This window comes from Rhinoraja longicauda, chromosome 31 (assembly GCF_053455715.1).
Source record: "Rhinoraja longicauda isolate Sanriku21f chromosome 31, sRhiLon1.1, whole genome shotgun sequence".
Lineage (NCBI taxonomy): Eukaryota > Metazoa > Chordata > Chondrichthyes > Rajiformes > Arhynchobatidae > Rhinoraja > Rhinoraja longicauda.
Window position 1 is genome coordinate 19849025 of NC_135983.1, and position 22188 is coordinate 19871212.

Genomic DNA, 22188 nt, shown 5'->3' on the forward strand with positions numbered 1-22188 from the left:
GTGATTCTACAATGACCAAGCCATCAATCCCGCTGTTCCGGACATGTGGAGTATGACCAATTACATTAACAAGAGCTAACGTGACGACCTCTGAAGAAATGAGGTTTGGATTCAGGATATCCACAGCCCCCGCCTTCACCCCACACTACACAAAGAATCCCCTTGTTGTTCAAAACTCACAAATGAGGGTTGTCATGAGGAAGGTACTGAGGGAGAGAGGTGAGTGGTGAAGAGGTGGATCGGGAAGAAATAGAATGCTAAGATGGGAGAGGAAGTGGGAAGTTTCTCTTCAGTGCCAGGATAATTGGAGGAAGACTTGTTCTTCTCACAATAATGCCATGGATTCTTCCGTATCTGTCCGAAAGGATAGGAAGGGTTTAATAGGAATAAACGAGTCTTTCTCAGATGGAGAGGAGTACCACAGGGTTCAGTGTGTGGGCTCCAATTATTTCCAATCTACGCCAACAATTTGGATGAGAGGACCAATCATAATATTTCCGAGTTTGCTGACAACAAGAAAACAAAGCAAGAATGCAAAGGGTGACGAGAATACATCGAGGGTCCAAGGCGAGACTGCATAAAAACTGCAGATTCTGGAAATCTGAAATAAAAGTAGAAAATGCTAGAAATAGCAAAACTGGCAGCAGATGTGAAAGGAGAAAGACAATTAATGTTTCAAATCAAATACATTTTGAAGAAAAGAGAAAACAAGTTGTTTTTTTGCCTAAATAAACAGGCAAGAATATGGCTGATGGCGTGTAAAGTAGAGAAATGCATTGGTACAAAAAACAGAAATGCAGAGTATTTTTTTTAAATGGTAACAGAATAGGGAATGTAGATCTGTGTGTCCTTCTTCACAAACTACTGAAAGGTAACATGAAGATTCAGCAGACAGTAATGGGAAAGGTATGTTGGCCTTTATTGTTAGATGATTTGAGTACAAGAACAGGGATTTATTGCTGAATTTATATATCATATCATATCATATCATATCATATATATACAGCCGGAAACAGGCCTTTTCGGCCCTCCAAGTCCGTGCCGCCCAGCGATCCCCGTACATTAACACTATCCTACACCCACTAGGGACAATTTTTACATTTACCCAGCCAATTAACCTACATACCTGTACGTCTTTGGAGTGTGGGAGGAAACCGAAGATCTCGGAGAAAAGCCACGCAGGTCACGGGGAGAACGTACAAACTCCTTAAGAACCATGGTGAGACCAAACGCAGTGTACGATGAACAAATTTGGTCTCCATACCAAAAATAAGGATAAGCTTGCAATAGAGGGAGGACATTGAAGATGGTTCCTAGGCTGGTGGGTATGAGGAAAGATTGAGTAGATGAGAGATAAAATCTCTGATGTTGTAAAAAATGAGAGGTGACATCATTGAGACGTACAGGCTCGTAGGGCTAGATAATGATGATGCAAGGAAGATACTCCCCAGCTAAGAAATCTAGAACCATGGATCACAGTATCAAAATAAGGTTTGGGCCACTTTGGAGTGAAACTTGGAGAAACCTCCTCATTCAGAAGCCTCTCCCCATAAATGCACTCACTCAATAATGCACTGGCAGTGGTGATTTAGATGATGAAACTGGGACTGAACCCACAGACCTGAAGTGGAAATCAAACCCATGATTTTGACGCCAAGTTGCTACTGGACTGAGACATGGATGCTATGTTTTCAAGTGACATAATTTCAGGCCAATCAGTTGAACAATGATGTGGTAGAACAATGAAGGAGGTCCACATCTAATCTGAGTCTGTAATAATTAGAGCACAGAAATAACCCGATGAGACACTGAGGGTGTCCTGTGTCAATCCACATTGAAAGACTAAACAAGGCATTATCTCAGAGGAGCAAACTTCACTGGGCAATATGCCATGAGACGATTTATGTTTCCAGTGCTTATCGGAGGGCGGAAGTAACACAGGCAAATAAAATGTTGCATCCTTGTACAAACCAAATAAATAAACAAATTGCAGACTGATTAGTCTTCATTTCAAGGGTTCAGAGCATAATTTTCAAGGCCAATTAGTAAGAACGACTGTCAGTTATACTTGCTTTACTCCTAATAGACTCAAGCTGTTGTTAGGTAGGGCAGCACATCTTTACAGAGCAGGGCTGCATAGGCGTGCTGGTTCCCAGAGACCAAACACTGGGGAGTCAAAGACACAGGTAGAAAGAAGAATAATTGAAGAAAGTCTTGGATTTTTAAAGTCTCTTCTCAAATTTAGAATATCCTGAAGTTAGTTCCAGTCAGTATAAATCTTACAATGCTTTGCGATGTCCCACAGTTGCGACATGAACAATAGAAATGCTATCTGTAGCAGTTTTAATGATCTAAATACTAGTTCAAGTAGGAACCAAAAATGGAGGTTTAGAGCTTTGGGATGTCCCATGGTAGCGGCAGGCACAATAGAAATGCTATCGAAAGCAGACATTGTTTTAAATACTAGTTCAAGTAGTGATCCAAAAATGCAGGTTCGAAAATGTGTTCATTTTTAAACTAGGGCAACATTTTAATTCAGTGAAGGAATCCCTATCCAGAGGTGCATTTCTCCACCAATTGGTCCCATGTGCCCACCTGGCATCGGCAGAGCCCAGGAGAGTTTGAGAGAAAGATGCCACAACCCTTGGGAATACCGGATGTGCATCTCATTGTCTGGAATCTGGCTGCAGGAACCCCATAAATTCATTTACCCACCAGAAGGTTATATGTTCAAGGATATTAAGAGTTTTTGATTTATATACTCCCCTCAGATTGGACAGACTATACTTTAAAGACAAACCCGTCAATGCCTAAAGAATCAGGAATTCTGTGCGGGTCTTGGTGCCTGGCTGCCCAATAACACAGTCATTTAAAACTGATTAATTGCTGCAGCTAATTTTGTAGAATTACATCACCTCAACTCTTGATCCGTGAGTTATAAATGACAATATTCATCTCAATGTAGGTAGTTCTGCTTTAACGCGATAGTTATATTCCTATGAAAACATATTATAAACATAGCACAAAAAGTAAGGAAATTTGTGTTTGGTAGATTATTTCTTTGTTGTAACAATGCTTCTTGGCAATAAATCTTATACCGTTGGAAAGCCTGTTTATTTCCCTTTTAAATGGTGCCACATTTGTAAGGAACGTGCATTTGTGGGATGAGCAGCAGAGCTGAGTATATGGGTTGCGCCCATGAAAAATTTGCTAAATCTTCTCTGCCAATGCCAAACAGCTTATTCTGCTGTTGCTATTGACTCTTGTTTTGAGCTTCTGGTACCCCCAGGTGCTGACAATCAGGTGCCTGATTGGCAGCATCTGTGAGCATGGGCCCTGCTACAGTGGTCAGTAGGTGTCTGCTCCAAGAATCGGCATGCCACGTTTGACTGATCTGGATAGGGCCCGTGCGATAGGGCAACTTCAAGCTGGTGTTCCGCAAAACCAAGTTGCGGCATTATTTGGAGTGAGCCCTAGTACCATCTCCAAAGTGAAGGCCAAGTTCCATATAACGGGGGATGTCAGAGACAGGCCGCGAAGTGGGCGTCCCAAGAAGACGACACCCGAAGAAGACTGTTTCCTCACCCTGTCAGCACTTAGGAACCGTAGGCTGTCTTCTACAGATTTGCAGTCAAGGTTTGCAGGACGATATGGCCGACGGCTCTCTGCCCAGACAATTCGGAACAGACTGCACGCAGCCGATCTCCAGTCTCATAGGGCTGCCAGGAGGCCTGCCATGACTGCCCTTCACCGTCAGGCCCGTTTGCGCTGGTGTCGGCAACACGTGCACTGGAACCTGAACATGTGGAGGAACGTTATGTTCAGTGATGAGTCCAGATTCTGCCTACGGCAGTTGGATCATAGGGTCAAAGTGTGGAGAAGACGCGGAGAACGCTATGCTGATTGCTGCACCGATAGAGTAACATCTTTTGGTGGAGACAATGTGATGGTGTGGGGCGGCATCTCCCTCACTGGAAAAACGAGGCTTGTCATCATTGGAGGCAATCTCAATGCAGAGAGATATCGAGATGAGATTCTGCAACCAGTGGCAATCCCATATCTCCACTGTCTGGGACCAAACTCCATCCTCCAAGATGACAATGCTCGCCCCCACAGAGCAGGGTTTCTCAGAGACTACCTCCAGAATTTGGGAGTGGAGAGGATGGAATGGCCTGCCAGCAGTCCTGACCTCAACCCCATTGAACACTTGTGGGATCAGCTTGGGCGTGCTGTTCGTGCCAGAGTGACCAACACAACCACGTTGGCTGACTTGCGACAAATGCTGGTTGAAGAATGGGATGCCATCCCACAACAGTGTGTGACCAGGCTGGTGACCAGCAGGAGGAGGTGCCAGGCTGTTGTGGCTGTGTATGGTTCTTCCACACGCTACTGAGGCTCCTGTTTATTAAATGAATAAATTGTTAAATTGCCAATATGTCTTGTTTCTTCAGACTTCAATCATCCAATCCACCAAACAACACCGAACAAGAGTCAATGGCAGAATAAGCTGTTTGGCATTGGCAGAGAAGATTTGGCAGATTTTTCATGGGCACAACCCACATACTCAGCTCTGCTGCTCATCCCACAAATGCATGTTCCTTACAAATGTGGCACCATTTAAAAGAGAAATAAACAGGCTTTCCAACGGTATAAGATTTATTGCCAAGAAGCATTGTTACAACAAAGAAATAATCTACCAAACACAAATTTCCTTACTTTTTGTGCTATGTTTATTTGTGTTATAAAAACAATTATGTCAGTGGGGAAAAGGGGGTTTGGAGCTCCAGAGTATCAGACTCGCAAACATCATTTTTTTTTCCCCACAGGATTTTGGAAAATAAAGATCTTTCAATAGCAATGTTTATTTTTATTACGACAAACTAACAATACAAGTCTATAGGTTACATTATTTGACGGAGTATCATTTGCACAAGTGTCAAGATTAGCCAGTCATGCGGTACTTTGTCAAAGGCCTTGCTAATGTCCATGTCAACAACATCTACCACCCTGTCCTTGCTAATTCTCTGTGTCACCTTCAAAAAACTTGACCAAATTCATGAGACATGATTTCCCAAGCACAAAGCCATGCTGACTATCTCTAATCAGTCCTTGCCTTTCCAAATGCTGGTAGATTCTGTCCTTCAAAATTCCCTACAGTTGTTTTCCCATTCTTGAGGTTCGGCTCACTGGCTTGTTAGTTCCCAGACTTGTCTTTGCCACCTTCTTTGCCACGCCCATTAGCTACACCCCATTCTTCCTGTGCCTCATCTGTGGCTAAAGATGACGCAGTTATCTCTCCCTGGGCCCCTGCAATTTCTTCCTGGATTCCTACAATGTCTTAGGTTACACTTGATCAAGCCCCATGATTTCATCCACCTTAATATGCCTTAACATGACCACCAGCTCCTCTTTAGCAACGGTCATAATTTATTTAGCAGAATTGCTTAGCTTCCACAACCTACTTCGTAGCAACAGTCATGACGTTACTGCACCATCCAGTGTCAAGAGCACTGATCCAGAGACAAGAGTTCAAATCCCACTTAAGCAATATGGGAATTTAAATTAAATTAATCTGAAATAATAACTATATTCTGCACTTTGTATCTTTCCCTTCGCTCTACCTATTTGATTTGAGTTTGGCTTGATTGTATTTAAGGATAGTGTCATCTGATTTCATTGGATAGCATGCAAATCAAAGCTTTTCACTGTACTTTGGTACACGTGACAATAATAATAAATCTAAACCTAAAAGCTTTCATCAATACCAGATGGTTGTATAAAGCAATCTGCTTCACAAATATCCCACCCTGCCAATCTTAGGGCAGCGTTTTGGTACAGCAGTTTGTGCTGCTTCCTCACGACTACAGGGTGTGGGTCTGATCCTGACTAGTGCTCTGTCCAGGTGACATGTGTACATTCTCCCTGTGACCACGAGGATTTCTTCCAAATGCACTATTTTCCTCCCACATCCCACGTAAGTTGATTGGCTACTGCAAATTACCCTTCTTTGCTGAATGGCAAAAACAAGCCAAGGGAGAGAGAACATAGAACATAAAACACACAACTTGCAGCAGAGGACAGGCCCATTGGCTCACAATGTCTGTGCTGATCATAATGCCAAACTAATCCCTTCTGCCTGTCCTTGTTCCATGTACCTCCACTTCCTGCACAACCCTATGTCTATCCAAAAGCATCTTTCAGCTTTGACCACCTCCCCTTGCAGCATGTTCCAGGCACCCACCACTCTCTGTGTTAAATCTCCTGCACATCTCCTTTAAACTTTCCCCCTCCGACCTTCTGGCTGTACCCTCTAGTCTTTGACATTTCCACTCCAGCCAAAAGGTTCTGTCTGTCTCTCCTTTATAATGAAGGGTGTCCTAAAGTCGCAGGGTTACAGGGAGATAAAGACAGGGGAAATAAAACCTACGGGATAGCTACTCTGGTAGTGACAAGCCAATGGATTGAATTGGCCATCTCTGTGTCATTATAACAAGATGATTATAGAGTACTCCATCTGTATAATCGATGGACTCCAGACTCACTGATGTGGTTAATTCTTTGAAATGGCCCTCAGGGCCAATTACTGACGAACAAGACCATCCCATCTATTGAACAAGTTTTTAAAAACCATACTCAGTCCCCCACGATTCTGCTTCATAGCCCGCCATTCTATGCAGCTGTATTTCTTAAGGCACAATTTAACCAGTGCAGGGGCCTGTTTGAAGCGCCCTTGGAAACAACTCGCGGTGACTTGAGCAAATCCCATCTGTGCGCCTGTTTCCCACACTCCGGCAGCCTCGCCGACACCAGGATTGTTTTCTATTTAACACCAGCCAAATCGGCAGAAAATAAATACCAGCACGGAAACGACTTTACAAGGTATTCATGATCTCAACCTCAATTCAGAACATGCTTTTTTTTGCGGCTACCCGGGCCAGCTGCTCCACACGCTACAGGGCGGCGGAGATGCGTGAGAGGAAATGTTCGGTTTAACATTCACAAGATGCAGCCAATCCATACAACGCAGTTGGTGCATTTGTACTGGCCCCACTGCCAGTAATGTACAGTGACAGGTTAGAAACTCACCCACTTACTCTGACAGGTTCAATAAATGATCCTTCAATTGCAACAACGAGTGGTTCGTTTTGAATCCCTTCAACGTTTGGAGGTTTAAAAGAGCGCGATTGTGATTATAGGTAAATCGTCCAGACGTTGTGAGATTAACCCAGTTAGGAAACTGGGAAGAATTTGGAGCGGTGTGGGCCGAATGCAGGCAGTGGGACTAGCCCAGAATGCCAACTTGGGTAAGTTGGGCTGAAGATAGACACAAAATGCTGGAGTAACTCAGCAGGTCAGGCAGCATCTCTGGAGAGAAGGAGTGGGTGACGTTTCGGGTCGAGACCCTTCTTCAGACCGTACCAATGTCTCTAGTCTCCCTCTCCCCTCACCTTCAGTCTGGGGAAGGGTCCCGTCCCGTCTCCAGCATTTTGTGTCCGTCTTCGCTGCAAACCAGCATCTGCAGTTCCTTCCTACACGGGTTGGGCTGTGACGGGGGAGAAGGCAGGAAAATGCGGGAAATGGGTCGAATGGGTCGATGGGTCGAATGGCCTCATTCTATTCCGGTGTGTCCTATGGTCTTGGAGGTCGAGTTTGCGATTGCAGGTACATGCGAGGAACAGCAGATGCTGTATAAGAAAAATAACTGCAGGTGCTGGTACAAATCGATTTATTCACAAAATGCTGGAGTAACTCAGCTTGAAGGGTCTCGACCCGAAACGTCACCCATTCCTTCTCTCCCGAGATGCTGCCTGACCTGCTGAGTTACTCCAGCATTTTGTGAATAAACCAGCAGATGCTGTACATGGATGGGACAAGTTTGGAAGGATATGGACCAAGATTTGACTTGGAGGGATATGGACCAAGATTTGACTTGGAGGGATATGGACCAAGCGCAGGCAGGGTTGACTCGTGTGGCTGGGACATGTTGTCCGGTGTGGGAAAGTTGGGCCGAAGAGCCTGACTGCATCACTGTCTGACGATGCTGGAGGAACTCGGCGGGTCGGGCAGCGTCTGGGGAGGGACGGGACTGGACTGGACTGGACTGGACACTCACCCAAGTGCAGGGTCAGGTTGACGGAGTTGGGGAACTGCACGCCGTGCAACATGGACGGGCTCTGCCACCAGGTGGGCTCTTCGTGGCTGTGGAAGTCGTTGAGGAAAGTGTCGTTGTGGCTCCGCCGGGTGTCCCGGGCATGGCACGTGTGGCAGGATCTGGTGACTCCGGTCGCTCCGGTCTGCAGACAGTATTCCTCTGGGTCGGGGTCGCCGCACACGGCGCTGACCAGCACTCTCCGGTCGAAGGCGGCGTTGCAAAATTCGGGCATGCACCTTTGGGCTCTTCCTGACTCCTGCTCATAACACGAGTCCATCCCGGCCAGGGCAATGCAGAAGTGCAAAGAAAGCGCAGTGAGGAAAGTGGGCAGCTCCATCGTGGCGCCGCAGACAGCCACTGTTCTTCCCTCAGTCTCCCTGGCTCAGTCCGCTCTGCTTTGGAAAAAGCACTGGATAAAACCCCTCAAATCCCCACCACCCACATCCCACCAAAGCTGGAAACTTGTTGCAATGACAGTTTGAACTAGTCCTGCTCCCTGCCCCCTGGTGGGCAGAATCCCGAGCTCAGTTTGCAGGAAGAAACTGAATCTGTCTGCACCATCTCAGGACATCCCAACATGCGTCCGATTCAAATTAGGTTGAGACTGAGCGATGCAATCAGTCCACATTAAAGCGGCGGTGTTGGAAATGCGACCATGCCGGATATAAGTTACTTCAAGCCCTGCATTAAGTGAAGCACTTTTAAAATGTTGCAAAGTATAGAATGCGACACAGGACAAAACGCAGACGCAAGCAACTGCAGGTGCGAGAATCTTGAGTAAAACACAAAGTTCTGGAGTAAATCAGCAGGTCAGCGCCCTTCGTGTGAAGAAGGAACCAGCCCGAAACATCCCCGATCAACGTCCTCCAGAGACCCTGCCTGACCCGTCGAGTTACTCTAGCACTTTGTATCCCACGCAGTACAAATCGCAGCTGATTTCGTGCACAACACTAGCGGCAATGTGAAAATGCTCAGACCACCTTTTAAAGTGATTTATTCACAAAATGCTGGAGTAACTCAGCAGGTCAGGCAGCATCTCAGGAGAGAAGGAATGGGTGACGTTTGGGGTCGAGACCCTTCTAGACCGCCTTTTAAAGTGAGGTTGTTTGATAGGTGGATATTGAGAAAAGGATAGCATCCCAGACGTTCCGAAGAAACCAAATAGAAATAGGAATGAGAAAACCAAACGAAGGCTAGCAAAATAACGTTACATTATCAAAACAAATGTCAGCAACCGGCGAATAATTGTTCTGATCCAATAATTTAAAGAATGTAGGAACATGTGCAATGTCCCATCTACAATCCGTAACAAAATGCTCTTGAATCACCCTTAGAGTGAAATAAGTAGCGACTCCTGGTGCTCCCACAAGCTGCACTCTGGGGTTACCTCTGGGGTGGTATTGCAAAACAAAAATGTAGATTGGAAATATTAACTTCAAAAGAACAACTAATAGTTTAGGCAAAACTGTGGCAAATATATCCCAGCGCAGGCAAACGTTAGATCCAAAAAATAATTGAACTGATTAAAAGTAGAACATGCTGCAAACGCAGCAAGTCGGGCAGCATCTGCGGAGAGAGTTCGCCTTGTGTTATTGATGATGAAAGGTCATTGATCTGAAATGTTAACTTTATTTTCCTATTTCAAAATATTTCCAGCACTGTGATTTTATTTTATATTTCCAATATCAACTGTATTTTACTTTTGAATACAACCGAGTAATTGAAAAAAAAGGCGCAAAACTAGAAATGGTGGCGTTCCAAGGACATTTAGGTATTAACATGCCATGTGCAGGTACTGAAAATAATCAAGCAAGTTAATGGAATACAACGCGGTGACCTGGTTGGGCCACATTTGGAATACTGAGCAGTTCTGGGCACCACATCTCATAAAGGGTGTACAACCTTGAAGGTGGTGAGGCAGCGATGTTTTTAGAATCATACGTGGACTCCAAACGGTCATTTCTAAGGATCTTCGGGGATGCTGCTTTCATTCTTGCCAATAGGATTATATTCCCAGAATCAATTCAGAAAATGCTGAAAATACTCAGCTTTTCAAATAATGCCTGCAGAGAAAGAAATAGATTTATTGTCTCAGTTCAATAAACTTTCATCAGAATTCATAAGACCTGAACAACCCCTGTGAACAGAGTGGTGTTGGGCATATTTGGAGTTAGGTCACAAATTATTCATGAACACATTGAATGGAGGAACAGACGTAAGGCCGAATGGCCTGATCTCTCGTATCTCCCTGTGTTCCTCGACTCGTGATTAAAAAATAAATAGCAGAAATAGGATAAAGTGGAGTAAAACCAGGTGAAATAAGAAAATTAAAAGGACTCAGAGAGAGACTGAGAACGATAAGGGAGACAGGAAAAGTAAGAACATCATGTGAAGATATAACACCTATGATTGTCATCATCTCATTATCTGAAGGAATGGGATTCAACAGTTTATTTTTTTTTCTTTTTGAGCGGTCCAGGTTGATTAGTATTGCACGAACAATTATCAGATTGTCACGAGTAATTTTGCTATTATTTCAATTGATTATGGGTAATTCATGTACAAACCTAATAAGTTCTTTAATCTGTGCTTTTTGTGTGTGTGTGTGTGTACATATATATATATATATATGAATGTTTCCGTAAATAAGGGTACCAACCTGTGACATGGGTGGCAACATTTGAAAGTTATTAAATCATAATGAAATACCACAGCATTAAAAATGGGCCCACCTATGATCCTTTTGTGCTAATTTGCGATCAAAATCAACCAAAATGTGACCAAAATGTAATGCTTTAATATTTGAAAAAAAACACCAATTATTTAAAAATAAAACATATAAGATATATGGGAGACTGTCTCTTATGCTGATTTCTAAGCACCCATACAAAATATCGGCACGTAACTCACCACGAGGCCCGTAGTTCAGGTCAGGGTCATTACAATCGCGTTGTTAATTTTTTTTAAAAATTGTGACAAGTGCAAAAAACGGCAGGGACTAAAGAATGAGACATCTGTAAAATAGCTGAGCAAATTAGATTTTTATTTCATGATTTTAAGTTCTATTCATTATTGATATTAGGCCAGCTTATCGTCTTTCTTATAAAGCCCCAACGCTGCCGTTGACGAAGGATAGGGGAATGACATCTTCCTGACGCAAATAACCAACAACAAAGAGATCTCCACGACGTGGCCGTTAGTTAGTCGTTTATTTGAAGTTGCAATAAAACATATTGGCATATCTCTCGTCATTAACTTGTTATTGATTAGCTTGGTAAAAATCTAATATCTAATCTAATATCTAATATCCTACCGTACTCTTCGTAACTAAAATCTAATATCCTAGTACCCTTCGTAACTAAAATCTAATATCCTACCGTACCCTTCGTAACTAAAATCTAATATCCTACCGTACCCTTCGTAACTTAGACAAACTACCAGATCTTTTCTCCAGTAGGCACTTCTTGTAGTTTTCTTTGGCCACCAAAATCTTATTATTTTAGTAGGCTCCTATAGTTAAAAATCCTTCTTGCCGATCTTCTATTGGCATGTTCTTCTCGTGAACTGAAGCTTTACGTGGGAGTTGGCAGCTCCTTTGGCTCCGCCCAGTCCATACACGTAAGCATAGTATTAACCTCTTAACCTCTTAACATTTCACACGTGACCAAATGGACACCGCTACTCAAGTTCTGCTGCAAAAACCTGGGGCATCAGAAAACCATCTTATCGGGTGATAAATGATAAGCATAATCAGAATTTGGCTTATATAGAGTTATTTAATTGCAAAATTAATGTAACCTTTCTGGTATAAATTAACATGAGGATTTGATGAAATCCTGCTTGAAAAATGTCATGAAGGCAAGAAAATACAGGGACATATCTGATATTTTTCTTTGTAAAAACAGATTAATTTATTTTCGCTTCTCATTATTTTGGCTATACACCATGATCTATTCTACTGAAAAAACAGGATATGAAACAATGGGAATATTACATTAAAAACAGGAAAATAACCTGGAAGTTTGGACTCCAATTTCACTACTGAGTGCTGTATTTACGGAAGCACCCATATACACACACAGGTAATAGTGAGGTGGAGTGGAGAGGAGATTTAGACATATCTCGGCTGTTTTATTATTTACAGTCTTAATATAAATAATGGTTCATAGCCCTCTGTGGATTTTGTGAACTTTTTGTAGTTTGATGCTTACTGCAGGTACTTAAATCATAGAGTGTTCTTATTTTCCTCACATTAACTTCCCAAGTGTAAATGAGCGGGCAAATAATAAACACGCATTTAACCCTTGATGAGATTGATGAAGAAACATAGGTTGGCACAGCACACAAGAGGATTCAGTCTACCAGTGCCCATGCTAGCTTTTAACAGAGATATTACCACTAACCCCACTTTCCTGCTCTTTCCCTTCATTTTGCCTTTAAGTATTTATCCAATTCCCATTTGGAAGTTACTATTGAACCTGCATTCCAGACCTGAACAATTTGCTGTTTTCTTGCCTCTGGCTGTCAACCTTTATGACACAAGAAATACTTTTTCCCTCGATAGACACCACGAGATTTCTTTTTGAGGCTTGAAACACAGTTAGACATTTTTTCAACAAAAGACTTATTTAACTTGGTTCTGGACGATATCTCTGTTTATTGTCAAACTCCCACTTAATTTCACAATGCAGTTGATCATTTAAGTACAGTTGGAAAAGTAAATATACCATAAATCAGGTGCCAAGTGTCATATCGTAAAGCTGAAATGCTGAGGGAAATGACCAGCTTTGTATCCTTGGGTCTCATTCTTGAAATGAAGCCAGTCTGTTAAAATACAAAATATCCCAAGATATTTATAAGAGCATCAGCAAGCACATTTTGATGTTCAGCTACTCAAGGGGCATATTAAAACACATTTTCAAAAGCTTAGTTATAGAGATAGATTTTAAGAGGAAATAAAGACAAGTGGGGAGTGATATTAGGGAGGCAATTCCAGAACATGGACCTTTATTTGGTATATGATTTATTGGATATATTATTTCAGTTTATCTGGACGAGGTTGCAAAGTGTTCACATTAAATGCTATCTTCTAACCATCATTAAACTCTTTGAGCCAACCATTTCCTAAAAGATTAGGTCTGCTGTGTGGACAGCGACCATGATTACTGGCTTCATTTCATTGAATGTTATGAGAAAATTATACATTCCATGACCCAGGATGATCAGTTTCTCACCTAGACAAATTTCAAATCTTTTTTGTTTTTTCTTGTGAACAACATATTGTGATTTTTTTGATGTACATATCACTGCCAATAATCATGCAACTAGCAGCTGTAATGATGTCCATACATTGTTTGAGATGGAGCTGTTCATCAGCTTCATTGTCATGGAAGCTTCTATTATATGGCTTTATGATATCAGTGCTGCCCTTTCCGAATGTTCTTGGCTGTCATTACCTTCGCTTGCAATTCTGGATCCTGCCTTACAATGAGGCTATGTGTTCTTTCTTTTTACAGTTGGGCGTTTCGTACACATACCGGTACAATGTACAAATAAATTAGGAGCATTCAATCCAATCTGATAGTAACCTCAACTCTACATTCCCATATCCTCTGGTAATTTTTGATCACTTACTAACCAAGAATTTATTATCCTTCATCTTAAAAATATGCATTGCGGTCTCCGCCTTTTGTGCCATACTCAGATATTCGACTGGTTTAATAATGGAGCTTCTAGCTTTGCAATTGTCATTTACCTATAAACAGCATTGAGAAAGACATTATCCACTGGCAAAAGCTTTTAAACATTTTTCAAACATATCCATTGTTGGGCATTGTGGGCTGAAGGGCCTGTTCCTGTGTTGTATTGTTCTATAATGTAGCTCTTTTACATGCACACACAAATGTTGAACCTCGTGCATTAAATAATTTCTATTGAATTTGTTCACCTGCTGAAAAGCACACAAACCTATCTCTTATGAAAAATGCCATTAAACTGGAAAAAGCACAAAGAAGAATTACGAGAACGTTGGACTCGAGAGCCTCAGGAATAGGCAGAGGTTGAGCAAGCTAGGACTTTATCCTTTGGAGAGCAGGAGACTGAGGGTGACCTTATAGACACGTATAAAATCAAGAGGAGCATAGATAAGGTGAATACACGCACTCTTTTTCCCAGGAAAGTGGGAATCAAAACTAGGGGGCATGGGTTTACTGTGAGAGTGGAGAGATTTGAAAGGGACCTATATGCACTTCTTCATGCAGAGGGGAGGTTGTGTATATGGAACTAGCCGCCAGAGAAAGCAGTTGAGGCAAATACAATAATAAGATTTAAAAGGTATTTGAACAGGTATATGAAAAGGAAAGAGATCATGGGATATGGGCCAAACGCGGGTAAATGGGAGCTGCTCCCATGGGAGCGGGTAAATGGGAGATGGGCATCTAGGTTAGCATGGACAAGTTGGGATGAAGGACCTGTTTCTCTGCTGTATGGCTTTATTATTCTATATTCAGAAAGGTATCAGAATTATATTGTTTAAAAAGTTTATGTAAAGCTATAATCATGAATGGTCCCTGCTGACCTTTGCTTTTTGGTTTGAATTGTAACTTGATATGATCTCTGAGGTGCTGGATTAAACTGATTCCGCAGTTTCACTATCACATAATTGAGTGAAATGTCTTTAGTCCTGCCTGCAGATCTGCTGACACTGCATTCTCATCCCAGCCTATCTCGACAAATAAGATTTATTTCTTATTTTCTCAATGGTTTTATTTTGAACAGGTATGCTTTTGGCTTTCCTGTCAATTTTGACAAGATTATTTGCCTGAAGAATATTTACACCTTTCAACATAAGAACTGACGGGGCTCACACAATTCATCATAAACGGCAATGTTCTCAAAAAAGCTCGATATGTTCTGACATGCTTTTGTTTCTCCTGTGCTCGAGTCTGAACTTCAGTTCCATCACTTAAAGTCTGCAAGTTGAGTTTCCTAAGATTAATCTGAAGGTTACAGATTTATGCGTATAGGGTTGTAGATGACTATTGACCATTGTCACTTTTGGGCAGAATCAATGCTTTTCCATTCCATCCGCATCACCAATGTAATGCATGTACTTAGTCCACAGAGAGAAATCTATAAGATACATCAAATTTGTTAAATGTTTTATCAAATATATGATATAATAACATCACACTTACCTACACATACTACAATCATCAGAAAAATATATTCACCTCCACAGGCTCTACCTTGGCTGATCTGATGATAAAGTTCTCTTTGTCCCCCATTGCTTCATGTAAAGGGCGGCACAGTGGTGTAGGAGTCGAGCTACTACCTTACAGTGCCAGGGACCCGGGTTCGATCCCGACTCCGGGTGCTTGTCTGTGTGGAGCTTGTACGTTCTCCCAGTGACCTGCCTGGGTTTTCTCTGAGATCTTCAGTTTCCTCTCTCGCTCCAAAGACGTACAGGTTTTGTAGGTTAATTGGTTTAAATGTATAAAATTGTCCCTAGTGTGTGTGGGATAGTGTAAGTGTACGGGGATCGCTGGTCGGTGTGGATTCAGTGGGCCGAAGGGCCTGTTTCCGCATTGTATCTCTAAACGAAACTAAACCTGAGCCCACGTACAATTCACGGACCTGTAACGAAACATGTGGATTGACTCTCCCATGTCATACTGCTCCCCCCTTCCAACAGGGAACTTCAATATTAACACCACTGGGTCCTGCTACCCTTGCCATAGCCAAAAATGCTACTGTACTACACCAAACCCATCTCACCCCCACTCCCTAGTGAGCCCATGTTTCCCCCCACCCCCACAGTACCACCCCCACCCATCTGCCCCCCTCAGAAACTGGGTCTGTCCCAGTTGTTACCCCTGTCGGGCTTTCAACCCCCCTCCCTCCGGACTGTCTCTTTCTCCCCTCCCACCTTTCTGCTCAGCCATTTTACCCCCCCCCCCCCCCCGACTTCCCTGTAATCCAATTGGATTCATGTCCATTTCTCCCCTCTCCCTCCCCATACGCCTGCATTCCTTCCTCTGGCTTCACAATTCGCAACTCTTCTATCCTTATCTCAAACATTTTGGCTTTGCTTCTCTGCCCTTTTTACAACCATATGCCTATCAAAACCCTATCTCACGTTTATTCATTACATTTACACATTTAAACCAATTAGCCTGCCAGACTTTCACCTGCCCCATCTTCTCTTCCAACTTTCTTCTCCACCTCCCCCCCCCCCCCCCACCCCTCCAACTACAATCAGTCTAAACAAGGACGCCGACCTGAAGCGTCATCTACCCATGTTCTCCAAGGAAGCTTCCTGACACGCTGAGTTGCTCCAGCACTCTGTCTTTTTTTAAAATTCAGCTTGCTGTGCATGTTGACTTACACTGGCTTATGTTCCAGCAGCAGTTTTAATATTCCCTATAGTCTAATTCCATCCAAAGTCTTTATCTTCCTTGAGTGCTGCAATTGAGATGTCTTTGCAACACTAAACCTGGCCTCTTGAGATTTCAATTGCTCCAGCAGAAGCAGCTCTGCCTTCAGTTGCCTTGCACACGAGAACACCTGGACTACAGTAGGCATTTAGAGCATTGATAACATGCCAACATGTAAGGGCTAACATTACAAATGCAGCAATGTGGGTTTTATTGCAGGAGTGTAAAAGCTCCAGCTCGGATTATTCCTAGGGCATCCTGTTGTCAGCATGGAAGCGCGGTTTATGGCTGATCGTATCCTCTGATATCAGCAACTGGCCTCAAAGCTTTGAAGTGTTAAGAAGAACATCTTGCCATATGGACTGCCCTTTGTTCCCAAGAAAGAAGAGGTCACAATGGACACGACGGACACGGTGGTCCCGAAAGACACATAAAGATTTATAGGGCATTGTAAACTTGCCATATAAGGCAGTGATGGGGAAAATACTGGCACATGTATTTAGGGTATAAAAGGGGTGTAAATGTAAGCTTTCGGGGAGAGAGACTACACTAGCTTCCTAAGCGTTTCTGAACGCTTCGGTATCTAAGCTCTCTCCCACCTGGGTGAGTAGAATAAAGAGGTTAAACGAATTCGGTTGTCTGCCTGTTTTTTCTAATAGGCCACAGACTACAACAAACAATGTGTTAGGTTCTGAGGCACACAGGAACTGGACTCAAACGCACGACTCACACACAAGAGTTAGGATACTCACTGACTATACTACGCTCGACAAGAACTTGGCAACAATGCGGGTAAGTCGAGAATCAATGACCGAGAGCACATGAATCACAAGACGAACTGGCACAGGACAAAGGGAGGCGTGGACTATATATACATGAGGTAAGGGCACACAGGTGGAAACAATCAAGGCGGGGCTGACAATTACAATGGCAGGAAGTCAAGGGACCTGAAATGAGATAAGAGGTAAGTTTCACCTTAAAACAGGAAGTGAGCGCGAGACTTGACATGAGTGATTGTAACTTGACGAACCGCACTAAGGACAAGACGTGGACATGACGTGACATGGGAATCTAAACACAGAACATGACACAAGACTAACAGATATGACAGGACATTACAGTACCCCCCCCCCCCCCCCCCCCCTTTAGGACCGACTCCTGACGGTCCAGGCTGGTCAGAATGAGTCTCGTCAAAGTCCTTGATCAAAGTCTTGTCCAAAATGAAGCTGGCAGGAATCCAGCACCTCTCCTCAGGACCGTAGCCTTCCCAGTCGACCAGAAACTGGCGACCGCGACCTCTCTTGCGGACTGCAAGAAGTGCCTTAACTGTGTAGACCGGACCACCGTCGACGAGCCGTGGGGGTGGAGGGGGCTTGGAGGCGGGCACAAGTGCACTTTCCTTGACCGGTTTTATTTTGCTGACGTGGAATGTAGGGTGAACCCTTAATGACCTGGGAGGTTGTAGACGGACCGAAACAGGGTTAATAACTTTCGAAATGGGAAATGGACCCACGAACCATGGAGCCAGCTTTCTGGCATGGACGTGAAGTGGCAAGTCCTTTGTAGACAGCCATACCTTCTGGCCTGGGCGATAATGCGGAGTGGATCTGCGGTGGCGGTCGGCTGCCGCTTTCATCCGGGACTGACCCCGGAGTAGAACCCTCCGAGCTCCATCCCAGATTCGGCGACAGCGTCGGATCATGGCGTGGGCAAAAGGCACCGTCACCTCACCCTCATAAGCCGAGAACAAGGGGGGCTGATAGCCGTAGGCACACTGGAAGGGTGTGAGTCCCGTGGCAGCCGTAGGAAGCGTGTTGCGTGCGTACTCGGCCCAGATGAGATGGTCGCTCCAGGTGGTCTGGTTCTGCGCGACCAGACAGCGCAAGCAGGTCTCGAGCTCCTGGTTCATCCGCTCAGTCTGGCCATTGGATTGCGGATGGTAACCAGAAGACAGGCTGACGGTGGCACCTATGAGGGAACAAAACTCACTCCAAAACTTGGACACAAACTGAGGGCCTCGGTCCGAGACAATGTCTGTAGGGAAACCATGGATACGGAAAACGTGAGACATCATTACCTCTGCCGTCTCTTTGGCAGAGGGGAGCTTGGCCACAGCAATAAAATGTACCATTTTTGAAAATCGGCCTACCACCGTCAGGACAGTTGTGTTACCTTTGGAGGCCGGCAACCCAGTAACAAAGTCAATAGAGATGTGGGACCAGGGCCTCTGAGGGACTGAAAGTGGGTGCAGCAGGCCCGCTTGGGCTTGTCTGGAGGGCTTGCTCCTTGCACAGACAGGGCAGGCGGCCACATATTCAGCTACATCCTTCTCAAGTGAAGGCCACCAAAAACGCTGTTTAACCACAAAAACTGTCCTCTTGGCACCTGGATGGCATGTGAGCAGGGACGTGTGAGTCCAGTGGATTACCTGGGGGCGCAATGTCACAGGAACAAACAAACAGTTAGTAGGACAGCCACTCGGTGCTGGAGTCTCATCATTAGCCTGCTTCACATCTGTTTCGATCTGCCAAGACACCGCTCCTACCACACGGTTAAGTGGCAGGATGGGTTCGGGTTCTCTGGTATCAGGTTCAGGGTCATAAAGTCGGGACAGGGCGTCTGGTTTTGTGTTCTGGGAACCGGGCCTGTAAGACAGAGAAAAGTTGAACCTAGTAAAAAACAGAGTCCATCTGGCCTGACGCGAGTTGAGTCTCTTGGCTTTACGGATGTATTCCAGGTTCTTGTGATCTGTCCATACCAGAAAAGGCTGCTCGGCCCCCTCCAGCCAGTGCCTCCACTCCCCCAATGCGGCTCTGACCGCCAGCAGTTCTTTGTTTCCGACATCGTAATTCTTTTCTGCTGGGGTCAACTTACGTGACAGGTAGGCGCAGGGATGAATCCGGTTGTCCTTCTCCGCTCTTTGGGAAAGTACCGCCCCAATCCCCTCGTTGGAGGCATCCACCTCCACAATGAACTGTCTCTGGGGATCTGGGATGGTCAGAACAGGAGCGTTGGTGAACAATGTTTTGAGGCGCTGGAAGGCGGCTTCGGCCTGAGGATTCCACTGGAACTGGGTCTTGAAAGACGTGAGAGAGTGCAGAGGAGCAGCAACAGCACTGAAGTCTCTAATAAAACGTCTGTAAAAGTTTGCAAATCCGAGAAACTGTTGCACCTTCTTTCTGTTAGTGGGGGTGGGCCAATTGGCCACCGCACTGACCTTATCAGGGTCCATCTGGATGTGGTCGGCCGATATAATGTAGCCCAGAAAGGACATTGTGTCTGCGTGGAAGTCGCACTTCTCGGCCTTCACATACAGACGGTTAGCTAGGAGCTTCTGCAACACACACTTGACATGACGCTCATGAGACTGTATGTCTGGAGAGAAGATAAGAATGTCATCAAGGTAGACAAAAACACACTTATTGAGAAATTCCCTGAGGACCTCGTTCATAAAAGCTTGGAAGACTGCGGGGGCATTGGTTAACCCGAACGGCATCATCAAATACTCGTAGTGCCCGTTAGGGGTGTTAAACCCAGTTTTCCACTCATCCCCCTCTCTGATTCTCACTAGGTGGTATGCATTCCTTAAGTCTAGTTTAGTGAATACTTTGGCTTTGTGCAACAGTTCAAAAGCAGAAGACATCAAAGGAAGTGGGTAACGATTCTTGATTGTAATCTCGTTTAGGGGGCTGTAATCTATGCAGGGACGAAGTGACCCATCTTTCTTGCCCACAAAGAAAAACCCCGCGCCTGCTGCCGAGGAGGACGGGCGAATAATGCCCGTCCTCAGGGAGGACTCAATGTACTCATCCATCGCCTTCCTCTCGGGGCCGGATATGGAGTACAGTCGCCCCTTGGGAATAGGGGCCCCCGGCAGCAGGTTGATAGCGCAGTCGAAAGGTCGATGAGGAGGTAGGGTGGCGGCCCTGGACTTGTTGAACACCTCCTTCAGTTCATGGTAACAGGGTGGAACCTTCGACAGATCGGGATAGTCATCATCATCATTAGAAATCTTTATTTCTTCAGATTTAAGAACATTTATTCCCAAAACTGCCCCGATCTTCCCGTAACTCACCCCTTTGTTCACTGGTTCAACAAGACATGATTGTGTGCACTCAACCCCCCATAGTCTGATCTTACCAGATCGCCAATCAATCTGAGGATTGTGTTTCTGCAGCCAGGGGAAACCAAAGACCAAGGGATGTTGAGCTGAGTCAAACAAGTGAAAAGACATTATCTCCACATGGTTAGCATTTAACATGACTTTGACAGGTTCTGTACGATGAGTTATCTCAAACAACTGACGTCCATCTAAAGCGCTCGCCACAATAGGTTGCAACAAGGGCACAAATTTAACCTTACACGATCGAGCTAGAGTCCAGTCCATGAGACTCTCGTCGGCTCCGGAGTCGATCAAAACCCCCCGAGTCACAATTTGCTGATTCAGAGTGAGGGTTACCTGTGTCAGAGGTCGAGGAGGTAAGTCCGAAACGGGGAATTGACTCACCAGTGTCCTCCTTTTCACTGGTGAGCCACCCCTTTTACCGAGCAGTCAGCCAGACGGTGTCCTTGTTGACCGCAGTAAAAGCAGGCTCCGTCCTTCAGGCGGTGCTGTCGCTGCTCCGGAGTCAGCCTGGTTCGTCCTAGCTGCATGGGTTCCTCCGACGGCTGAGAGGGCGCTGTTTTCTCCGGCCAGCGATGGACAGGGAACGATGACTTCTTCGGTGTGAAGGACCCGGAGGAGCGCCCCTGGTGATTGGGAGGACGATCAGCAACCTGGTGTCTTTCCTTTTCCTTTATCCTGTTATCAACACGAGTAGCCCTGGTAATTAATGTCTCTAGATCACTGGGTAACTCAAAAGGTGAAAGTCTGTCCTTTACAACCTCCGACAACCCATTCATGAATGCATCCACTTGTGCAGGCATATTCCACCCACTATCTGCTGCAAGGGTTCGGAAGTCAATGGCATAGTCTATCACTGGGCGAGTGTTCTGTTTTAGCTGCAGTAAGACTCGGGAAGCTTCCCTAGCAGAGGAAGTGTGATCAAAAATACTGCTAAATGTTCTTTGGAAGAGGTCTAGATCCTAGCAGACTGTGGAGCCCTTCGAATGCATCCACGGTTTTGAAAAATCTCATCTCCTTCACCAATTTAGTTGACATTTGGAGGATACAGCATCCCACAGACAGAGAATACTCTTTTTTTTCTAAAATGCACAATTCATACTCTCGTATCGATTATTTTTTATTAGACTCGAAACTCATACCTAATGTAATAAATACCAAATATCATAACATTTTGATCTCAGATCACGCTCCAACCTCAATTATCTTTGACTTTAAGCTGTCTAAACGATGTGCTAAATGGCGACTACGCCTTTCCTTGCTTAATGATGGAACTTTCTGTAAATACATGTCTGAAAAAATTACAGAATATTTGGAGACCAATGACACTTCTGATGTCTCGGACTCCACCTTGTGGGAAGCTTTCAAGGCAGTTATGAGGGGTCATATTATTTCGTATGAAGCGTCTTTAAAGAAATCCAGAGAGAGACGTCTACAAGAAATTGATTCGGAGCTTTCTCCAATGGAGACGTTGTATC

The 22188-nt window shown here is 44.5% G+C and overlaps 1 protein-coding gene and 1 long non-coding RNA gene across 3 annotated transcripts in view; both read right to left on the reverse strand.

The window, feature by feature from the left end:
- The window catches only part of LOC144608553 (laminin subunit gamma-3-like), a 98030-nt gene extending 89467 nt beyond the window's left edge, over nt 1-8563 (reverse strand). For both annotated transcript variants that reach the window (XM_078426489.1, XM_078426488.1), the window contains exon 1: nt 8114-8563. In XM_078426489.1, coding sequence (XP_078282615.1) covers nt 8114-8489 — 376 coding nt within the window. In that variant the 5' untranslated portion in view covers nt 8490-8563. The remainder of the gene's footprint in view (nt 1-8113) is intronic.
- Nucleotides 8564-9794: 1231 nt separating this feature from the next.
- The window catches only part of LOC144608343 (uncharacterized), a 107407-nt gene continuing 95013 nt past the window's right edge, over nt 9795-22188 (reverse strand). Inside the window, exons 4-5 of the long non-coding RNA XR_013549189.1 lie at nt 12880-12976; nt 9795-10215 (exon numbers count right to left, since the gene is read on the reverse strand). This is a non-coding gene — a long non-coding RNA (uncharacterized LOC144608343). The remainder of the gene's footprint in view (nt 10216-12879; nt 12977-22188) is intronic.